Genomic DNA, 23,930 nt, shown 5'->3' with positions numbered 1-23,930 from the left:
TGTTGTTTAATTCAATGTTAGTAAAAATTTATCGATTTATTAATAATTTTACATCGATAAGTAAAAATGGACATCCCTATTTAACTGCTTTTGTATAATTTGTTTCCGTCACTATTTTTATACTGAACGTCATTAACTTTTTAATTTACATTCAAGTCTAATTATGAATATGAGAATTCCCTGTAGAATGTCTTTTTATATAAATGAGAGAGCGTAAGTATTTTTTTTATTATAAAAACGCCATAATTTCTATGATTACTCATAAATATTACCGAGTACGGTATAAAAAACACAATTTTACATAACAATGGCTAAAACGTCGAGCGTACAAAATACTATTAAAACTGTAAAAAATATGTTTCGTAATTTGTTTTGTTCTAATTTATAAATATGATTTATTTATTTATTTATTAGAAGAATTTGATTACATTTTTTCAATCACAAATGTTTTTAATTTACAGCGGAAAAACGAAGTTTTGTCCATTGTTTGTAAATTATCGAACAGTTTAAAATTTGTGCATATTGACAGCATCAGAACCCAATAATACATCCATCTTGAACCATTTTCGCTTATCGAAAGTATTTTAAATCAAGTTGCTTTTAAATTTCTTGATTAAACTGATCGTACTAGTCACTGAAACGCTCACATTCTTGTACTGTCTCCAATACAAATTGATTAAAATCTATCTCTATTAAATCTTCGGATAGATCGATTATTGGGTTCAATCGTTCAGTCGTATATAGTAATGTAGCAAAACTTCTCTACATATATTATATAGATAATAAATCAGCAAGATCATACCACTAGCATACGAACAATTCGATAAAAAAAAATTGACCTTACATAAATTATAGATTCAGTCCCTTTCACTATAACACTACTTTTGTATAAGTTAAAGAAAATATTTTAAATAATTTAAATATTAAAGTCCTATTAAACTCCCTTTTGTAAAAAAAAAATGTTTTTCTTTTTTTCTGTCTGGTATAATTAAAAAACAAAATTAAATTAAGTCAGCATCATCGAATCATTTCGAAAAAAACATATGAATAAAAAAGCTTTATATGTAACATTTAATTCATGATAGAAGCGGAAAGAATAATTAGAGAGGATTAAATCTTTAGCAGTTACAACTAATGGTTTATAAAAATATCCTTAAATTAGGGAATATGCACGTGACAGCAAAATGAATGATTTTTTTATATACCTTATTGCTATAAAAACATATGTATAAAATATTTTTTAATACAATTTAATAGTTAAATTTAATTGTTATAAAGTGGCTGTTTTTAAATTACAAAACGATACTCTATTGGTGGAAGTTAACGCAGTGCTGCCAATGTACAGAAAATTTACAGTAATTAATTGATTTCTTTAGAGAAATTCATTTTTAAAGTGTTTCATCTGTATGTTACCGAGTTTTAAAATTAAAAATAATTATAGTCACAAGTATGGCCGCATTTAAGCGACACGAAAATGATTTTGATTTTAATATTTTTTTTAGCTTTATAGTTTGTATTTTTCATGCGTTATATTTTTTCTGCTTATGTTATAACTAGTAGAAACGTTTAAAAAATAGTAAAAAAAAAACCCATGCATATTCCCTATAGGATCCCGTTCGGCATAAAAGTCAGAAAGATGACATAATGTTGTCTGAAACATGTTGACTTTTAGAGCTCAGCAAAATGTTGTCTTTTCGATAACTTTTTGTCGATGTCATTTTAAAGCAATCTCAATGATAACTAAATGATGACTTTTCGAGAACATATTTTTTTGTTAATAAAACTTTAAAAAAATTTCAGATTTATTGAATTTCCTTAATAATCATTTTTAAAAAACAATTCTAGTTACTTTTTCAAAAATAAATTTGGTGTTCAATTCAAAAATAATTCGAAATTGAAATATACGAAAAATTGAATTGTTAGTACTTTTCGCGACAACAGCGGCCATTTTGTTCTATACGGACCTCTCACTCATCCATTAAAGAGTGATTGTTGACAAGCGTGAATTGCATCGTAATTCGTTCGGCATTGCTAAGTGGTTTTATTCAATTATTACAACATAAACGTAATATTTTTGACTTAACATACTGGTTGAAACTATAATTAATAGTATTTGTGATTCTTATTATTCAGTTAGTTATCAAGAATTTAATTGCCGAACAAATAAACTTGTAAGTATGAATATAGGTTATAAACACATTTTTTTTATATTTTATAACTAATTAAATTATTTAAAATTGTTGTAAGACGATGCTCGTCGCTATTTTAATTAAATGCAGTTTAAATATTTTACTTTTTAAAATATTTCTAACTTTAAACATTTGTATACAATTTTGTTCATTTAATTCATACATAATAAAAAAAAAACTTATCAGCATCGTCTTTGTAAAAGTGTCTGATAAAATTTAGAATGCGCTAAAATTTAATGAATATTTTCAATTTCTAATTTGATATTTTTTTAGGATTCAACACAAGATGTAAAAGTAAGAAACTAAAAGTAGAAAGAGGATAATATCATCGTCAAGTTCTTCTGATAATGAGGTTATGTAACAAATAAAGTTGTTCAATTATATATAATTATTTTGTTCCTTATTAATAAAACACTTTATTTTCAGATAGCGGAATAAATAATATACCAATGCCACCTGCCACGTACGTGAGCCAAAAGGATCAGCAACCACCACCATTTAAAACTCCTATATCATTACTTGAGCCGTAAAAGTATTTATAATTTTAATAATAAGATTATTTATATTGGTATGTCATATCGTTATTATTCATTGTGTTATCAAATAAACAATAATTAAACCTATTTTCCATGTCAATTTTAATTTTACACTAGCCTCTTAATTTTAACATAAAAACGTTAACTTTATGATATCTAGAAAATGTTATCTTTCTGATATCTTTTTAATGATCTCTAAAAGATGGCGCTAGATGGCTCATAAGAGAGCTTTATGTTAACTTTATGTTGATTTTTTGGTTATCATTTCTGATATCAGATCTTGAATAATGTTAACATTAAGAGAACTTTATGCTATCTTCTTGCCGAACGGGATGTTAGTACTGTTTATGCATTCGAAAAGATTCGATGATGTTGTGAGGCGTTGTATACAGAATAAGGAACAACCATTCCGGAGCTTAAATACATCGGTTCCTCAGAACTACCTCCCAGAGAATATGCTGATGGAATTCGATGACGTTCTTTTACGAACGAGGGTAGCTTCGACTGAAAAAAAGAAATCCTTTTTTAATTTGCCTTCTAATGCGGATAGAAATTTTAAAATTAAATATTAAAAATAATAATTTTAGTAAAAAAAAAAAATTAATATAAAGTTATTTTCATAATTTTTTAAATTAGATTTTGTTCGCTCACTTTTTATAAAATGACTGAAAATATCTTTCAAACTATTGTATACAAGAAGGGAAGGAAATTTTGAGGCCATGAGACATCTATATGAATATGCTAAATATTGTAAAGCTTGTATTGTTTGAGTCGGAAAGTAAAAGACAACTTACTGGTGGAGTCCTGAGGAGTGAGCGGTCTCTTGATGGTCTGCTGTATGACGGCGAGCCAGCAGGCGCGGTCCTCGTGCGTGGTGGCGGCCAGAGAGTACGTGCGCTCGGGAGTCACCACGTGGAAGGGGAAGCGAGCCTCTTTGCAACCGTTGCCCGTGTTGGATACTTTGATGCAGTAACCATTGGATTCGTGACCTGGAAACCGACAAAAATGTCTAAAACTGACTGAAGTTGAAGACACCTGGATTGGTTTAGTTGTAGAAAGAAACAAAGTGGATTAAAAAGAAAAGAAATACAAGATAATTAAATTAAAATGAATTAATTAAATTCTCTAAGTCCTCAAACTTAGACAAAGACAATTATTAAAACGCGCTATTAATTACCTATATAATTTACATGTTACAAACAAAATATTTCTTTGAAAAACAAAGAGGTTTTCATTGTTTTAATTGATACCCAAGAGCATTGTTACACAAATTACATACAATGTTTTATAAGGCATGTGTTAGTCTAATTTATATAATATATAATGGTTTTTTTTTTCCTATTTTTTTATATTGATGTACTTTTTTTCGTTTTTGTTTAAAAGGGGGTTGTCGGTTTTTGTAAACGTATACTTAGGGTAGTCATAAGTAAAGTGAAAATAAATCAGTCTGCATCTGAAGGTCGTGGTTTTATTACGTGTTCCCTTGTTGACACTATTTTGTTCAATTTAGAGTTGGCAAACGCATTTTTCATTGCTGTGCATGTCAACTAGATGAAAGATAGAGTGTACCTACCAATAAATATCTCTCCTTTAGGGTAAGCATCGAGCGGTTCATCGTGGTACATCAGTTTTCTGTTGTCCAAGGTGAACCACCGGCGTCGGTGCACGTCAGATGACCGAGGTCCCGTCTTCCACAGCCAGCCTTCCCGGGCGAAGTCTTTTGGTAGCCGCAGGACGAGGTCGGATTGGGGCGTTGATGGGAACGCAACTTGAAGTAGGTGCAGTTTAGCACAACGGATAGCCATGTACCTTGAGAAATATTATGTGATGTCAGTCGTATGAGAAAATTCTTTACAAACATTTTGTTATTACATTTGTCATTATGTTTGCTTGTAAAGGTAAAATCCATTACATGTTTGTATGTTTTACCTTCACCTCAAATAAGAGCAGTAAAAGAACGAATAATTATTTTAATGTTAATTTTAGAAAAAATGAAACCGGAAAAACACTAAATATTGAAATAAATATTCATTTACGCAGACTCTAACTATAATTTGTACTTTAGTTACTTTAATTTTATTTAAAAGTAGCTGTCGCCCGCGACTCCGTACGCGCGGAATTAATAGAAAACGTAATAAACAGTCTGTTATTCCAGACTATGTTCTACATCTGTGCCTAATTTCATCAAGGTTCGTTGAGCCGTTATGGAGATACCTTCTAACATCCATCCATCCATCTAAACATTCGAATTTATAATATTAGTAAGATTTAAATATGCATATCTTTCGATTTTGTTTGAACAGTTCTCTCTCTGCATTGTAAGTCTTTGGTCCTAACAATTCTCTGTACATTGTAAGACTTACCAATAGTTAATAACTTCAGGGTCCTCATGATACACGTAGATATGCCTCGTTGAGCCGTCTTTCATGAAGGTCAGCTGCATGGAGTTCATATGGCCGATCTTGGCTGGTGCAAAAGCGACGTTTAACTCCGACAATCTGAGCACACCCTTAGGTTCTTTGTTCTCTTTAACATGGTACCTGAGAAAAAACATCCGATTGAATGAAATATTCGAATATACTAACATTTTTGTGTATACGTTCATTAACTTATTATCGATGATGTCAGATGAGGATAATGATCAATGAACGTTGTTAGAATTTAAAAAGCGTCAATGTAATGATGCGTCAGCACTCGTCAAATATCTTTGCGAATAAAAAAACATGTTTACTTCAATACGCGACAAAAACAAGATATAAACCGATAAGAATATTACCTGTTCAGTTTATTTTGTGGGGATCGAGCCAGAATGCATAAATGTATATTTGAACGAAGATTTGGACAAAAGTTTTATATCCGTAGTTTGAATTTTGCTCTTACCTCCAACGAGCAAAGTTTTTGAGATGGAGCCGATCGAAAAAGCGACCGATACAACTCGTGGCTCGACCACAGTCCTCACTAGGGTGATGGTACCTAAGGACCAGGTCGATTACATTTAAGCCAAACTAAGAAGAACTTAATTTTTACTTTTCAATTTTGACAAAACTTTGACAAGAACAAAAAAATCCGGTAAAATATGTTTGCAATTAATTTTTACAAGCGAATACTCAAGATTAATTGATTTTCCGTCTGTTTGAGTTATAACGCAGATAACAAATAGAAAGGGAATATTTTATTACGCTTTGAATTTATTTATATTGATATAATATAATATTTATATATTTATGGTGGAGATTATCTATTTGATACTTTGTTTACCTTCAGTTTACATTTCTGTAATCGCGTCGACTGATACGATATAATCACGCATTAAACCTATTTAGGGCACTACGACCTTTAAATTTAGCTTTGTTGCTAATAATAATTGAATATTATTATTGCGAAAATTTTTATCGCAAGTTATTTACAGAAGAATTGATCTGGATGATATTTTGTATAGATAGAGAACACAAAGAAACTTAACAAGTTCGTTTTTTTTTATTCCACTCGGACGAAGTCCCTAGCAAGAGGTGGTGTAAGGATATTTTTTTTTTAGTTTCCAGGCAAATGGTATCATATAAATATTATAAACAGGCAATATTGTTTGTTTTTTTACATTGAATAAGCTCTGAAATTACTAAGTCGATTAAAAAAAATTATTCCCCATTGGAAAGCTACACCACCCGTGGGTGACATAGACTATATTTATAACTAGTTTTTTTTTAATTCTGCTCTCTCAAACTCGCAGGTAACTGCTAGATATATTATTGGATCTTGTAAGTCCACGTAAATGACTCGATCGTAAATAATTCGATATTTGATGTCAGACAACGTGACATAGTAACCGTTCAACTTTTAAGTTACTGTTGATCTAATGAAGCGTCAGTCATAATTTTTTGGTACGTCAGATTTTCACGAGAAATCGTTAACGCGCTATTGGGACTGTTTGTTGAAAAATTAATATACTATATGGTAACAGTTTGTAATGGTTTCCATTTGTCAAATTTGAGTTTTAAATGAATATAGACAACCACGAAAAACCCTATTTGTAGTTACCCTTATGAGTCACTTCGTGGAGGAAAACGTTTTCAATGACACATAACTTTTCGTAACCCATAATTTCGGTTCAGGCTGTGGAAATGGAAGGGAAAAAACGTACATTTACATCCGTGAAAAACTAAGAAACCTAAAATTGCAAAAAAAAATATTAATTAATAAAATAATGTCATTCCAATTTATGTAAATAAAGATTTATTTCGTTAATTATTTATAGTCTCATATTTGCGTCAAACGATTTGTTAGTTTTAAAATGACGTTGCAAGTCAATATTTGTAAGACCTTGACGTAGTACGTATTTCATTTAAATACGAAGGTGTGGAAGTTTTCGTCGAGCATACGTCACCCGCCGAATAGACGTTTATTTTCGCGCCAAAATGTCAATCATTTTTTTTTAATTCTTAATGGCATTTATATTTTGACAGAAGTTTAATCCACTGATTATAAATAGCTTGATAGGTACTTCTTTTAAATGCAGAGCGATTATTTTTTTTTATTAATATTTCTTGTAACAAGCTAAAAACAGACGCGAATAACGATCAAGGTAAACATTATGCTTCTGCAATATTTAATGAGGCAGGTGTACAGATTATACAACATTACAAAAACATTCACAAACATTCATATTTATGTGTAATTAAATTTAATGATGATAGAAAAACATGCGAATTAACTTTGTCTCGACATGAATGCGTAAATAATTTATACATAAAAAGTTTTATATTTAATTACCGGAAATAATTAGCACTTGGTTTTTAATTCTAATGTAGAAATTAGTTAAAGTTAGAAATAATTTTGCATCAATTGTAATAACAAATGTACCTACAGTTAACTCCAGCATAATGTTAGCTCCTAATAATAAAAGCATTACAAATGTTATAAAAAGCTTTATTTGGTGATAAAATGTAATAAAAGCATTGGATTTTTTTTATTTAGTAATGATGTAATCGATGAATGAATATGGCCATATTTTTTTGCTATCCTTCCTATATATAACAAGGCAGCAAAACAATTGTCAACGTCTATCCCAACGCCTTTACACTTTTCACTTTACGAACTTTAAGCCACCAATGTGGGCTTTCTGTTCTCAATTGGAATTCATACATTTCGTGTATCATACACTTTTTTTGCTGAAGTAAGTGATGTTGTGGTCGAAATATGGTACCAGCTATTCTCCCAAAGTAACTATACTTACTTTAAAGTATCCTCGTTTTCATTTAAAACAAACTTCCTTCTCTGGTAGCGGCTGTCCTCTTTGCCCCGCTTCATCAGGAATCCCTCCATGTAGCCTGACAGATAGTTCTGCCGCTCAGGATGACAGAATTCTTCCCGCTCGTATTTAGCACGTATCCATTGCTCGATTAATACCCTGGAATTATTTTATTCATACATAAACAATTTTTACTTTATGCAATTTATTTGAGCGATGTAATAAAGCATGTTTACAAAGCAAATTACTTAGAAAAATGTGTAATGAAACAAAAGATATATGATATATGTTAGTTATAAAATGATAATGTATCTCTTTAGTATTTACATATAGATTATAAAAAATATACATCGTGATATGATATTTCACAAACATTTTCATTATAAAATCTGCTAGTTTCTATATGTGTGGGTGTAGAAACTTCGACACTTTATAAGCTTTACGTTAATTTCAGGACCATTCTAAAACATGAAATTCAGCAAAGCCGGCTACAGAAATTCGACACTACAGACGAAGGTGGTCTTTGATCTTTGCAAAAAAACATATAAACGATCTATCGATCTACAACGAAAATAAATTAATCTATTCAACAATAGATATTTGTTGAATAGATAATAGAAAATGTCGCTCGCTTTCTCTTTTTATCTCCCTCTTTCTCAGATTATTCACTAAATATTCCCAAATAAAAGTTTAACAATATTTAACACTTCAAAGCAATGGCTCTCTCTTGTGGTTCATGAATGAATCATTCAGAAAGTAAAAAAAAGTAGTCCAAGTAGGTGTAAAACTGTTTAAAAGAATTGAAGACAGACGAACCGGTTCTAATATCATTTCGATCCATGTTACGGACATACATATCGTAGTAATAAATAGTATAATTATTTCCTAGTAGTCGTTAATGATTTGTTTGACAATTGTAAATGTTTGTGTTCAATTAATTTTCTTTAAAGTCGCTAATTCGTATTGCCTTAAATAGTTTTGTCAACTGTCAGTTTAATATAAAAAGGGAAGTCAGAAAGCTTAATAATAACAAGAAATCGCTTAAAATTACACAAATTCATATTTCGATTGGTGTCAAATTATTGTTTAAAAATTATTAAGACCAAGTGTAATACATGCTGACCATTTTGAGTTTTTATACTTACTGTGGGTCATTCTTCGTAGGTCGTCGATAACAGGGTGGGACTCTCTCTTCGTATTTGTTCTTTGCGGCTGTGTTTCCTACTTCCTTCATACGCTGCACCTGTGAATCTTCCCAACGGTCGAGTTCAAGATGCTTTACTTTACTGATGTGCGCCCCCATACTGCGGTGGATACTGGCACATCGCATGCAGATGAAAATGCCCAAGTTGTACGACGCCCAGTCCGGGTCTGGAAGAAGAAAAAAATTATAATTCGGAGTTGTTATGTGGTCTACTTTTGAGATTTAGGATGAGAAAAGTACATTAAAGGACAAATTAACGGATCTTTCATCTGTTACATAAAAATATTACATAATAATCTAAATAGTGACTAAACTATGCTGAAATTGTTAAATAACCTAACGATTGAACGAAGTTACGATTTGAGAACATATTAAAAACTTATATACTTAACAGGAACAATAAAATAAAGTGAATTTTATTTCATCTTATTTATACACCAGCTGTTGCTCGCGACTTCGTCAACGCAGAATAAAAAAAAGTAGGTATGCTAAGTTAATCCTGCATACATCAGCTACATTACAGTAAAAGTCCCTTCAAAATACGTCGAGCCGTTTTGGAGATGAACCGGAACAAATACAGATTTGACGACAGACACACAGACTAATAAATATTGATTTATAAATTACCTATGAATTTTAGTAATTTAACAATAAAATGTACTAAATTAAAATAATAACTTTAGAACCAAAGTTGCAAGCGCTTATTTATCAAAATGTGAGTTATTTGTGTAGGTATATTAAAGTGGTTAATGATTTACGGTGACATTCCAGTCTAATTATTAAAGCAACGATGACATCATTTCACACTCAAAATGATAAGAGAAAATTAATTTCATGGTTTTATTTTTTATTTTGAATCTAACGAAGGATGTGTCGTTCATTATGCACTAGGCAAAGACAGGTTTATCAGTGTAATTTTTGTCATCATCTCCCTGGTCTTATCCTACTCACGTGGGGTCGGCGCACAAAGTTTTATAAACCTTAAAGTTTTGGCCTAATTTTTTACGACCGGCCGCCTGTCGCCAATTCAAATTCGACGGATATATTAAAATATGGTATTAGTTTTTTTAATAAATTAAAAAAATAAATATTTAGTTATAAGCCAAATAATTGTATCAGTGTTAATGTTAATTAGATTTGTTATTTTAAATGTTAATATATGCTAAGTATTTGAGAGTCATAAAGTAATTGACGATAACAAGTAGTTTGTTTGTGAACGTGTATCTATCTACGCTTATCTAAGTGCGATAACGGCGTCGCATTTTGTCAACAGAGCAGGAAATTTTGATGACGTCACTCCGCAAATAGATGACGCGTCTAAAATAAACAATATAGGAAAAAAACACTCAAATCGACTTATATTCATATGGGTACGTATATGTAAAATATGAATCAAATATACACGCCCAACTTAGAGCAAGAAAAGATAAAAACTACTCGTTGCGATGGTCCGAATCAAAATAGAAGCAGCTCTTAGCTCCCGCGAAGTTTCTATAAGGAAACCTAAAGATGTTAAAAAAATAATTCTGAGAAGAAGTTCATTACGTTAATTAATGCAACAAAAAAATTGTGCGTGTAAAAGATTTTGGAAAGATACAAAAAAATTAAAATCTTTGTATAATGAATATGTCTGCCAATTGCAGAGTAAATCCACTTTGAATATAGTATACAAAATAATATACGGGGTATCGCAGTACCGGATAATAATGTATCAGGTTTTTAATTAGAAACGGAAACCATTTAAATACTTTAGTTTTTAATTGCGTAAAAAATCTTTTAACATTTCATCGTCGAATTCACACAAACGTCTTGTGAAAGGTAAAGCAAAGCGTACACACTCTACCTCGTGACGCAAGTACAACATATCTTATCAAAACAACCTATGTTACTTTATTTCTTATGATATCTAAGTTCCGAATAACAAATATCGCGAAAGTAATATTAAATAAGTCATAACAGTATTGGCTAACCATCTTAACCAAATGGTCTATAGTTTGTCTATTATTTTAGAGAAAAAAAAACTACACTGTCAAAAGTCGATTGAAGATCATTTAATATACCTGAACAAAATATAGGCGCTTGCATCACTTCGTTTCATGTTTACAAGCATTTGTATGTGTGGGTGCACACCGACACGACGTCACGAGACAACATGCACGCTGAGGCCTCTCGACGTTCGTAAATAACACACACGGTATGTTTTCGGACATAATAGTTGCGGGTGGATCTTCGCATATGTTCCTAAACAGGTTTCGGTGAGAAACGTTTCAATCAAATCCATTTAAGCAACAAATCTTAGTTAGGACCGGACAACTAAATGACCCGTGAGCTATTCTCACTTTTGATAGCTGCGGTGAGCTGCTTTCATACATTGAACGTCATATTTATTGAACCACTTGATTGTCGTGGCGGATGGTTATTGTTGTGTATTAACGATGCAAACGGGCCCAGTTTCCGATCAGCTGATGTTTTAACCTCAAGAATAAATACCAGAGTAAGCTGTAAGTGCCCAGATGACGTCGTTTAACAGAGGATTTTCTAATACAATTTACAAGCTAAGTCGTATCGGCTTGGAAATATCGCTTGAGTTATCGACAATAAACTAATGTGTGTACCTACATATGTAATGTGCAGCTCTGTTCTGTTAAAGATAACTACAGAAATTGTAGTAAACAATTGTTATAAATATAAGTACAAGACATAAAAGGATAAGTGAGAATAAATAACAAACCTATAACGATGTCTACACATCATCATCAGCTCACTGTACGTTCCCACTGAGGGTCTCCGAGCCTACCCTAAGTTAGGGATGACTAGGCCATAGTCAACCACGCTGGCCCAAAGCGGGTTGGTTGACTTCACACATATCATTGAATTTCTTCTCAGACATGTACAGGTTGCAACGTCAGATAAATGTACATATGTAAATCGAAAAACACATTGGTACACATGGCGGGATTCGAACCCAGAACCTGCAGATTGCAAGTCAAGTGCTTAACCCCTGAGCCACCGACACTGAATATTCGATACAAAATTAGTTAACTACACAAAATAAGTTAAATAAAAATGATAAAACTATGGATTTTTATTGAAAGTTTGAGAAGCGCTAGGCATTACTGAGGTTTCACATCATAATAAATGAATAATACAATTACTAATAGTCTATTTATGTATAATAAATTAAATTATAAACCTTTATATGACAAAAATCGCATTCATCTTCACGATGAGCTTCCGAATTGCAAATTGTCGTCAGCTCATAAAATACCAGTACGTCCAAACAGAAGAAGAAGAACCTTAAATCAAAGGTAACTTGGACTTCGCCAAGCAATTAGGTCCAGTGAAGATTGGTTGACGTCACCTCATCTTCATAGCCTTTGGTTTTTAATTTGGATTCAGTGCATTTTACACATTTATCAAAGTATGTTCTATAAATTGTCGTAATATTCATTGGACGTTTTGTTATCAGTCATTATACTTCTGCAAACGACCTTCATTGTAGGTACGTCAATAATTAACTTTACCTAATAAGATAAGATGATTTTTTAATTTAACAGAAATACCTAATTACTTAATAAGGTAATAGTTGTCTTTTTAAAATAAATACATACATATTCACGCTTGTGACTCTTTTGAGATTATAAATATAAGAAATTAATATTTTGAATCTCTAATCGTGGGTTTCTCAAACTCCGTTTAAAACATGTTGTTTATAAGTGTTTTGTCAATAATAATAAAAGAGACGACGTTATGTTTTATATAGAGATTTTGGTTTCAGAAATGCACGGTAATAAATATAAATAAACATATAACACTGGACTAATAAATGAATGATTATTATACGAACATTGTCTTAATACTTTTTACTCTGTCTTAATTGTGATTTTGCGCTGTACAAACACATGTCATCCCTCTTATTTTCATTGAGAACAGTAGAGATAACTATATATTTATGTAGAGGTATATCGGAACTTGAAACTAGTGATAATGTCTAATTAACATAAAAAGCAGTAATTATCAATGTATGGTATATTGACGACATTCAATGATAGCAGGGCCAATGTGTTTAAGGTCATTGAACTTTTACGCGCGATTATCGTAATAAAATAAACATAGAATTTATTGCATAACAAATATCATAACATAGTAGAAATTACTAGATAAGTATTATCGATAAATATGTGTTTAAAATATCGTCGGAGAATATAACGAAAATAAGAGCCTACAATGTTCATATTATTCACAATGTAATACATAGGTATTACAGAGCGTACTATCTTGCTCAGGGGTTAAGCATTTGACTTGCAATGTCATAGTCCTGGGTTCGATACCCGCCATGTACCAATGTGTTTTTCGATTAACATATGTACATTTATCCGACGTTCTTACGGTGGAGGAAAACATTGTGATACAACCTGCACATATCTGAAAAGAAATTCAAAGATGTGAAGTCAAGCAACCCGCACTGGGCCATCGTGATTGACTATGGCCTAGTTATTCCTAATTTGGCGAGCTGATGATCTAAACTTTCGCGTTTATAATATTAGTAAGATTTATAAATACTAACGAAATAGTTAATACCGATTTTCTTCATAGACTTGCAAACATGCAAACGTCAAATTCCATATCTATATGTAAGAAAAAATTGCGGCTCTTTGGACTTTTGCTTAACCAGGTTCAACTGTAAAGCGGTTTTTACACGGTGGTGTTCGATTTAAGTAACAAATATATCGGTTAAGTTTTGAAATTATAATTTTGAAATATTTTATTAATTGGATTTTATAATTGCCGGTTAAAAAAACAAGTGAAATTATAATTAATGTCAGTCAGTTCGGATGATCGCAAGATATAACGTCAATCATAAAAAAAATCGTATTTCGGAAGCAACAGAGCAAAAATTAATCCCGTTTATCACAGTATAGTGTACACGTTGAAATAGCAATTAAATGAAAATGATAATCTTATATTATAAATGCGAATGTTTAGGTGGATGGATGTTTGTTTGAAGGTATCTCCGGAACGGCTCAACGGATCTTGATGAAATTTAGCACAGATGTAGAACATAGTCTGGAAGGACACATAGGCTATTTATTATATTATATTTTTTTAATTCTGCGCAGAAGGAGTCGCGGGCGACAGCTTGTATTATAATATACGTAACGAATATCATAATAATAAATAATAGACTTGAGGTTTTTTTCTTACCAGGTCAACGACCGAACAAAGCCGGTAACTTTTCGTTAGAAAGACATAAATGGGCACTTTTCCGGGAAAGCATCTTTTTTATAACGATGTAATGAGAAATAAGTTACAAGTGGACATAATCTGATTTATCGTGGGTTTCTGAGGGTTTCAAAATCTCTGTATAAAACATATCTTCACCGTTCTCAATATCTTTGACAAAACAGAGATAACAATATGTATTAAGTAGGGATTTTGGTCTCAGAAATCCAGGGTTAAATCGTAACATACATACATAAAAACTAGCTGTTACACGTGGCTTTGTAAGCGATTGTTACTTATTGAAAGTATTTATTCTGATAGATATCTATTATTTTTTTTTAATCGCCCATAATAATTACGTACAAAAACTTCTCCAACAGCATTGTGAAATTAATGTCAAAATGTAGTAATTTCTATGTAAACACCGACGCTTAACTAAAAGCCACTGAAATACCTTAAGAAAAAACAAAGGCATTGTAGCATACTTTAAATTTTTTTATCTTTGCGAAAGGATTTTTGAAATAGTTACACTATAATTTACTAAACCAAACGAAAACTAATCACGCAATGGTAATTTTAAAAGTGGAAAAAACAGTTGAACAGAGTTTTTTTCTTTTCAATAAAAAAATGTTAAACGTAATATTCCACACTACGACCATATTTTCCATGACTCTAGGATAAAAAAACAATTTTCTATTTTGAGTAAAACTAAAAAACTATTCCGCAATAAATTGTAGAGCAATTTTTTTTTCGCGCGTTTTTATAAATACATTTATTTTTTCTTAAATGTATTAGTAGGTCCTACATCATGTCATTTTAAGATATAAGAAAACCCATAGGGTTATAGCTTTGAAGCTGCTACATAATATGTATGGCAGTGTTTACAAACGCCTGGAATTGCTAAAGGACGCAAGAGAAGGAACTTGCCGTATATGACTCATCTGTTGTACAGAAATTGATTGTACCGTTACCATTTAGACATCATATTATGTTATCTAGATATAACTGGATACACTCACATGTTACTCCAAAATACGCATGTCGATAAAAACATACATACATAAATATAGTAGTTTTAGTTATCAATAACAATTATCGTAATAAAAACAAAGAACAAAACATTTTTAATTTCAACGTTTCAGGGACGTTAGCTTTACTTCAAAATTAAATAATATAAAAAATAACACTGATGATTCAATATAAACTTCGAGGCATGCTTTCGGTCAAAGAAAATCAATCCTCAATTAGCTGCTACCTATTTAGGCTCTGTAAACAGAGACCTTAAGCATTTTATTTATAAGATAACTACGACTCTACATGACGAAATTGTATGTCAATGTTATTACGCTCTATTTTGATTATTTGTTTTGATTGAATGCATTTTACGTCGAGGTCACTGAACTCCAGAGCATGGACGCACTTACGCCCCCCGCCTGTTCACTACCCCATAGAAATACCACGTTTTACGAGTTAAGATTAATGACTAGTTAAAAACACTGTAACATACCTTCGCTTCCACAATCGGCACAAACATTATTTCCACTTTTCTTAAGCAACTCCTGTAACAATTTCTCGTTATGATCTACCATCGTGGAACTTTTGCATCAATAATGAACACACGCTACTAACGTACGTCGCCGCCCGAAAGTCGAACGCACGCTTTGAACGCGACGAGCGATCTCTACTGCGTACGGGCGAGGGAGCGAGCGAGACTTCGACTTCGACCTGACGCCCGAAGCACTCTCGGTACAACGAGCCGACGACTCGACGAGCGCCGACCATACGTGACAACTTCGCTGTTTCACCCACTCGTACACAAAAACGATTAGGATGAATGAGATAGAAAGAGAGGTCTAGTTTCGGTACATGAATGAAATCTGTGAGTAGTAAAATATACGATATAAGTATTTGTGCAGTGTATAGTGGTGCCTCGTAAAACTTTTATTTGTGTGCGCATGGCGTAGTACGTGCAGCGACGTAATGCAAACGCCCGCCACCCGCCGCCCGGTCGTCGCGTCGGACTTCGCCGTCTCGCGTAAATACTAAGTAGACTTATGTATGTATGAAATCTCAAGAATACATACCTACACATAAATGATACTGTCTGGACATTCTGATAGAGGCAACTTAAACTTTATTGTGCGTTAATGTATCTCTAGTTATAATATATTTGAGACTTTTGTATTTCAATTGCAATATTACGTTACTACTACGTTTAAATTAAAAAAATAGTTTTATAAGAAGTATTTATAGAAGTAGTAATTATAGAATATATATTGTTAATTAGCTTTTACCCGCGACTCCGTCCGCGCGGAATAAAAAAAATGCACACAAGATAAAAAAGTTCCTATCGTCGTTCCTAAAGTCGGTCTCCTAGTTCTATGCTACCTCCCCATCAATTTTCAGCTAAATCAGTTCGACCGATCTTGAGTTATAAATAGTGTAACTAACACTACTTTCTTTTATATATATAAGAAGATTATTTCTAGTATTTAAATAACATAAACTACTTTTGTTTGTACAGTAGATTCCGTGTTTTATAACTCCGCTTGTTATGTAGTAATTACACAGCAAAGATTTTAATTTGACGTGTTGCTTTTGCTTGTTAATTCCTTTCGATGTCATTATAAACGGATTCATCTGTAATGTGATAGTAACATTCGTTTTGTTTTACTACTTTACATGTAGACAGATTAATATGCAGTAAAATATAATACACAAAAGAATCACATTTTGCAGCTCTATTTGTTTGTGATGAGGAATCTTACAAGAGTGCGTACTTTAGGAAAAATGTAATTCATAACGCCCTCAGTCTTTATTTTAATTTAATGGCATTGTAGAATTCTCTAAAGACTACGAAAAAAAAATATATATATATATATCTACCTATACCTACTGTTCTACCGTAAATATAATCTGTACTCAAAATGATAGGCTTTCAAAATACCTACCTACTCTTTGAAAGTTTGAAACCCGTTTTATCTGTCACTGTCAGAAGTTGTCAGTTGTCAATTATAAAACAAGTAGCAGCAATGAAATGCTATGCTTTTTTAAAGATATTTAAGAATACTTGAATGTAAACTATATTAATACTACAAAAAAAACTTTTATTGTAAGACTAAGAAAGTAAAGAAGTAAAAATGGGGCGTCGGTCAATAAATACCACTAAAAGTGGTAAATATATGAATCCTACGGATCAAGCACGTAAGTATTGGTTACAAAAATTTATTTTATAATTGAATAATATCTATTGTATTTATTTATAACAATCTTTGAATTTATAAAACTAGGAAAGGAAGCCAGGAAGAAAGAGTTAAAGAAAAATAAGAAGCAAAGGCAATTGGTTAGAGCGGCTGTGCTTAAAATGAAAGATCCAACACAAATTCTTGAAGAGTTGCAGAAAATTGATGAAATGGGTAATTTTAAAATATTTATTACATTTCACTTCTTTGATCCCATATTTAAAAGATGCAAAATCTTTCCTGTATCACCTTTAGCTATTGCGGCAGTGCTTGTAATTTCCACATCTATGAAGATGATAAAGTTAGTTATGTAGCTACTTGCTAGTAAGATTCTTTATGTTAAAAATGCAGTAGTTAATTTTCAACTATGAATAAAATATAAAGCAAGGGGAAAACTTACTTCAATTAAATTGTAAGATGTCTGGAGATTTGTCTGTTTCTAATAGCAAGGTTTTATGAATAATAAATAACAGATAGTTTGTTAACTGATTTACCATTATTTTTAAGAGTACAATGTGCTGCAGCCTTCGCCTCTAAATGAAAAAGTTTTAAAGGAGAAAAGAAAAAAATTAAAGGAAACATTTGATAGAGTTCTCAAGATGTATGTAAGTAATAAAACTTTTCATCTAATTCATATACAGTTGAACCTGGCTAAGCAAGAACTGGAAAAGGCAGAAATCAAGATAAGATAGAAAAATATTGTGGTCCCTTGGACTTTCACTTATTCAGGTTCCATTGTATTAATAATTAAAAACATTACTTAAGGTTAGCCTGTAGTTGATTTCCAGTGCCATCTACAATATATAAAATCATTTAAAAAAAAACATTTTAGACCTTATAAACCTCTGCCATTAACACAAGAGATACCAAAAACAGCCTTACATCAAACTATAGAAATGTTCAGTAGAATTTTCATCATTGTTTTTTTGTGAAACTGGAACTCATAAAAATTGTTTTTTATTTCAGGACAAAGATGATCCAGAAAAATGGGTTGAACTTAAAAGACAAGAGATGGAGTATGAAAAGAGACGGGCACATTTAATATCTTATTATGAATCTGTGAAACACGCTCAGTCTGTGCAAGTGGATGATATTCCATTACCTACACTACAAGTAATCAAATTAAGCTATCATAACTATTACTATATTTCTGTTTGAAACAAAGCTAAAATTAAGTAGAGGATTGTCAAATTCCATACATTTCGGCTATTACAATATATGTTTTTTTATTATTTTGTGAAAAATCTGAAATAAATGGTGTTATATTGTAATATATCTAATCTTATATAGTTATGTGAGGAAAAGTGTTTCACCAAAAATACTTAAGATATTTATCTTATGTTGGTTAAGAGTTTGAATTGGAAACAGTTGAAGCTGATTAAGCGAGAGTTTAAGAAACTGTGATATTTGTCTCGCTTAGCGAGTTTCTCGCTTTTAGAAGTTGTCTGTTATAATTCAATTTTAAGTATACTTTACCTATATAACTGTAGTAATCTGTTTTTCATAGGTTCCTGACAATTTAATATATGGTAATGTACCATCACAAATTCCTTTACCATTGGATACTGTACATCCAATATTGCCGAAGCCCATTTTGAAGAAGGATTCCGTTTACAGAGTAAGTTTTATTGTTTATTTGGTAACTAATACTTTTTATATAGTGGCATAGACTGCGTACAATAGTTTTATTACCCCATTTAGTATATTTAGTACATTTACAAACTGGACTGGCCAAATGCTAATGACAGAAATAAATATATTTTCATTCTAAATATATGTTATGGTAAATTGATAAATGAATAATTATTATTAATTGTCATATGTGAATATAATATTGAAATTCACCACTTTTTGCCATTTCTATTAATAATTCATTATTCTCGTTGGTAAGACTAATAGTATTTATTTTTTTCGTACTTTTACCTATTAACAAACTTGATAATACTCACCATTTTTGTCATTATTACATTTTTATATTAGTAGAAAATATAACAGTAGGGAAATAGATAATTTCGCTTGGTAATTTGTTTTTGATTTAAAATGTTCCAAAACTAACCTAACCTAGTTTTTCGATTTTATTGTAATATTCTAAACCTAACCTAACCTATACAGTTTGTTTTTTGTTTTTATTATTTAAGGTTAGATTATTGATTAATATCGGTAAATGTGAACATTTTTTTATTATTTCATCAACTTTTGGTATTAGTTTTGGTAGTATTGGTACATATACACATAGTTTTAATAATAAATTACATTCATATAAATTTGTCTTATGTTAAGATGTCAATACAATTTGAGTACAAAAGTGAAACTAGTAGTTAGTATCGAAGTTTGTCTTTGTTGTGTGAAGGGAATTACATTTATTAAATAACTGAAATGGTTGTTTACCCAAATTACAGAACAAACCGCCATCTTTTTAAATACAGACTCAAGCATTTTGAATTCGTTATTTTTATTAGTTCCACCTTCAATTACGTAGTCACCAACTTTTTTTTTTGGTTTTATTTTGGGGTTGAGTAATTAGATGTTTTCAGGAAAGGCCAGTGGGCATTGAACCTCCAGGAGTACCGCCAGGTCCTCCGCCTAACTACTCGGTCTTAATATTCGAAGCAATGAAACATGAATCACACAAGGAAAAGAAGAGTTTACGTTTCTCTGATTTCCCCGATGAAGGACCGCCTGGGGAATCTGTACGTATAAATTATTTTTTTATGTTTGTTTGATTTAATTTAATGTGTATACCTTTACCTTTTTTTTTTTACAAAAAAAATGATTGATGTATTTTTAGACACTTGAGTCAGTTATTTTGTTTGTTTCGTTACTTATTATGCACAGCCGAACCTCTCAAAACTTTTAAAAGTGGCATATTTTAAGACAATTGTTTTTTTTTGTTTCACAGGTTTTTGTTTATTTATTTACTGACTCTTATTGCTATTAAAAAGTTTTTCATTGTTTACTTACTAATTACTAATTGCAAATAATTTTCATGTATAATTGCTGCTGCATTATCTGCAGGCGTCTACAAAACTGAAATCTTAATAGTTTATTTTTTCAGAACTCCTGTGTTTTTTACAAGCTTAAAAGTTTATTAAAGTTTTTTCTTTAGCTCATGGGTGTTACTTTAGAAGCTAAAACTGCGCCAAGTAAAGTTGCACACGAGGACTTTGACGGCGAGGCGATGGATGAGGAGCACTCTGCGTCGCCGCCCGCGTCTGCGCACGCGCACAAACCCACTTCATTGCAGCAAAGGATGTTGGCACTCTCCGGACAGAATATTGACGACTTCATGAAAGAAATGGAAGAGGTCCATAAGAAGAGGGAAAGGGATAGAGCTGCTGATCTAAATACGAGGTATTTTATAGTAGACGGTAGATTTAACAAATTTAATAATGCAAATGAAGATCTTTACTTTTTGTACAAAAATTGTTTTTGTTTTTTGTTGTTCAGTAAGTTCATATATATCGATGTGTTTTTTTTTAGGTTTTTTAAGGTTTCTGAGGCGCGAAAACATTTAAAATTGTTAAATTTGATGTAAGCCGTCATGTTTACATTGAACTGCAACAAAACACCGTCTTTTTTAAAAACTTACTATGATGGTTTCAGTTTTCAAAAATAATATTTGTCCAATAAAGTTGTTTTTTTAATAAAGCTTATTTGATTTCTGGTTATAACAATAATGTGGGTCCGATAATGATCTACTTTTTGTTATAGTACTGTACTATAGAAATAAAAAAATGCAATCATTTAGCATTCACATCCTCGTAAAGTAGGTAGGAGGCAGGGTTTAAATTTGTAATTGGATATAATTTCAGATTGAATGCTTTGAAGCGCACCGGCGGGGGAAGGGACAGCGACTCCGACAGCGACACAGAGAACCACCATCACATGATGCATCACGCGGACTTCGCCCTCGAGCCGCCCGGCGCTGAGATACGACAGATGCCGCCGCCATTACTGCCTCCTGGTAATATGTTAAACAATATTCTACTGGTCAATGAAAAGTTCTCATTTTAACTGTTATCGAAATATTTTTAAGAGTTCTGTGTTTTTTTTGCTTTTCTAGTTTTTTAATAAGCATATTGTTCTTAATCACCACTTAGTGTTGCACTCGGAATTTAGTAGTGTACTTTAGTATGGGAAACCTACAATCTGTGTGAGGCAGTTTGCTTCTTTTAACTTTGTGTTGCAATAACTAGCGCTCTTCTGCAACTTTGTTAGCTCGGAATCAAAAAATCTATAATTTCTTGTATAGATTAGTTAACTTCGGCCAATCGTGAACTTTCGGACAGACAGATAAACATTTTCTTTCTTCTTTATAAGTTAAGCATATACATAGTGTTCAAGAAAGAACATTTTTAGTAATTTTTTGTATGAAAAAGTGTCAAACGATTAAACGGCCACTGAATTCGCCGAAATGCGAGGCGACCGTTGCTCATAGATATCATCCAAAAAAACAGATGCGTTGCCTATCTTCAATCAACAGAGAAGGGGACGCACAGAAAGTGGATATTTGCCCTTCCTTTGCGTCCCCTATTCCGCCAAATCCACTTCCCATTCCCATCCTTTCCTAATAAGAAAAGGGTGTAGGACTAAAATTAGGCCTGCTAATTAGTTCTATAGATTTTGTGTCTCCGTAATAGGTTTACGAGCGCCGATAAGAATGTCGAGTGCACCGCCCGGGATACCGGCCGGGGTTCAGGTGCTGGGCTTGGCGGGTGCTCCGCCCGGCCCTCCGCCCGGCGCTCCGCCCGGACCTCCGCCCGGCGCTCCGCCCGGACCACCGCCCGGCGCTCCGCCCGGACCACCGCCCGGCCCGCCGCCCGGCATGCCGCCGCGTGTTGCGCTGCGGCCGCCCGGCCCGCCGCCCGGCGCTCCGCCCCGCCTGCTGCGCCCGCTGGTGCCGCCCCCACCACAAGTCTCGGTGCTCACTGCGGCCCCACAACTCATACAGAAGAAAGATGCACCACAAGGTAACAATTTTGTTTACAATATTTTCTTACTAGTTGTCGCAAACGCTCTATATCTTTACCAAATTTCATCAAGATCCATTGAGTCGTTCCGTAATTATCTTCAAACAAACATCCATCCATCTAAACTTTTGCATTTATAATTTTAGTAAGATTAGCTGAAATTGACGTTTTCTGATGTTATTACATGATTAAGTTTAAAAACTCATATCAATTTTCTAATTATCACTTTTCTCAGAAGGCATCATTTAAAATATTATGTTGCTTTTTACTTTTTTTTTATTAGGATTTTCATTCGTGTAACAACGATATTCCATTGCCGTAATTTATTTTTGTATTATTTTTTAAATTGTGAAGGGATGAAATTATATTTTTATATAGCTATTCAGCAGTGGAAACTCACGATGAAGATAATAGATTATGTATAATCACTATGTATTTAGGTGCGACGATAAGCGCGAAGCCTCAGATCCGCAACTTATCAGCGGACGTAACTCGCTTCGTGCCCTCCGCGTTGCGAGTGAAGCGCGAGGACAAGAAGAGCCGGCCCAATGCTAAGACGGGGGCCCTGCAGCGACAACTCGACGTACCCAAGGCCCCCAGCAAGGACGACGCCTATATGCAGTTCATGAAAGAAATGGAGGGCCTTTTATAGTTCTTTTATATGTTTTAATAAATATTAGAATAAGTCGCAATGTGTTTTTTTTACTTCCATTTTTATTCAACAGTTTCGCCGTACACGTAAACTAAATCGGGTTATCTATTTCCAAAGAATCTAAATATACATCACTCGTAAAGGTAATTAAGTGACTTGCAGTGTAAATTATTAATAACTAGCTGTCGCCCGCGACACCGTCCGCGCGGAGTTAAAAAACATAATAAGTAGCCTATGTGTTCTTCCAGACTATGATCTACATCTGTGCCAAATTTCACTGAGATCCGTTGAGCCGTTCCGGAGATACCTTCAAACAAACATCCATCCATCTAAACACACGCATTTATAATATTAGTAAGATTTCTTGGCCACTAATTAATTAAAAATGTTTCTTGGCTTCATCGTTCACTGGTTAGCCTACATCAGACTTTCATTGCGTGAGGTCGGCCGTTTCTATTACCTTATAAAGTAATGTACTGTAAAATACAGCATACATATTTTACATTGTTATTGTACTCAGTATATATCTAATTAACCATATATATTCAAGGAGTACATAAAATGAAGAAAATATAAAATAAATTATGATTAAAACTAAGGTCAATAACCTACTCTTAGTATAAATAAACCAAAAAACTCAACAATAAAAATAAAACAAAGATTGTAAAA

At 32.5% G+C, this 23,930-nt stretch overlaps 2 protein-coding genes across 2 annotated transcripts; one reads left to right on the top strand and one right to left on the bottom strand.

The window, feature by feature from the left end:
• Positions 1 to 3,060: 3,060 nt before the first annotated feature.
• LOC106713741 (arf-GAP with dual PH domain-containing protein 1) lies at positions 3,061 to 16,121 on the bottom strand. Its single transcript, XM_014506589.2, has 7 exons — positions 15,905 to 16,121; positions 9,116 to 9,341; positions 7,956 to 8,129; positions 5,089 to 5,265; positions 4,299 to 4,534; positions 3,520 to 3,714; positions 3,061 to 3,229 (listed from the first exon to the last, which is right to left on the bottom strand). Exons 1-7 carry the CDS (start codon positions 15,984 to 15,986, stop codon positions 3,165 to 3,167), a joined length of 1,155 nt encoding a protein of 384 aa, XP_014362075.1. The 5' UTR covers positions 15,987 to 16,121; the 3' UTR covers positions 3,061 to 3,164.
• Positions 16,122 to 17,341: 1,220 nt separating this feature from the next.
• On the top strand, positions 17,342 to 23,297 carry LOC106713702 (WW domain-binding protein 11). The gene is made up of 10 exons (XM_045680248.1): positions 17,342 to 17,601; positions 17,688 to 17,813; positions 18,147 to 18,244; positions 18,606 to 18,752; positions 19,147 to 19,257; positions 20,174 to 20,329; positions 20,746 to 20,990; positions 21,452 to 21,603; positions 22,280 to 22,609; positions 23,050 to 23,297. The coding sequence occupies exons 1-10, from the start codon at positions 17,538 to 17,540 to the stop codon at positions 23,259 to 23,261; spliced, it is 1,641 nt and encodes a 546-aa protein (XP_045536204.1). The 5' UTR covers positions 17,342 to 17,537; the 3' UTR covers positions 23,262 to 23,297.
• The last annotated feature ends 633 nt before the right edge of the window (positions 23,298 to 23,930 follow it).

Source organism: Papilio machaon, chromosome 12 (assembly GCF_912999745.1).
Source record: "Papilio machaon chromosome 12, ilPapMach1.1, whole genome shotgun sequence".
Taxonomy (NCBI): domain Eukaryota; kingdom Metazoa; phylum Arthropoda; class Insecta; order Lepidoptera; family Papilionidae; genus Papilio; species Papilio machaon.
The sequence above is the reverse complement of the archived record's forward strand: the minus strand, read 5'-3'. Positions and strand labels throughout refer to the sequence as shown.

Bases quoted from the DNA above. Each gene is read 5' to 3' on its own strand.
- LOC106713741 (XM_014506589.2), bottom strand. From the start codon at position 15,986: ATGGTAGATCATAACGAGAAATTGTTACAGGAGTTGCTTAAGAAAAGT. The intron at 9,342-15,904 runs GTATGTTACAGT...TTCTTCTTCCAG, and splicing joins TGCCGATTGTGGAAGCGAAG to ACCCGGACTGGGCGTCGTAC. The intron at 5,266-7,955 runs GTAAGTATAGTT...GTTTTTTCTCAG, and splicing joins GAAAACGAGGATACTTTAAA to GTACCATGTTAAAGAGAACA.
- LOC106713702 (XM_045680248.1), top strand. From the start codon at position 17,538: ATGGGGCGTCGGTCAATAAATACCACTAAAAGTGGTAAATATATGAAT. The intron at 17,814-18,146 runs GTAATTTTAAAA...ATTATTTTTAAG, and splicing joins GCAGAAAATTGATGAAATGG to AGTACAATGTGCTGCAGCCT. The intron at 19,258-20,173 runs GTAAGTTTTATT...AGATGTTTTCAG, and splicing joins AGAAGGATTCCGTTTACAGA to GAAAGGCCAGTGGGCATTGA.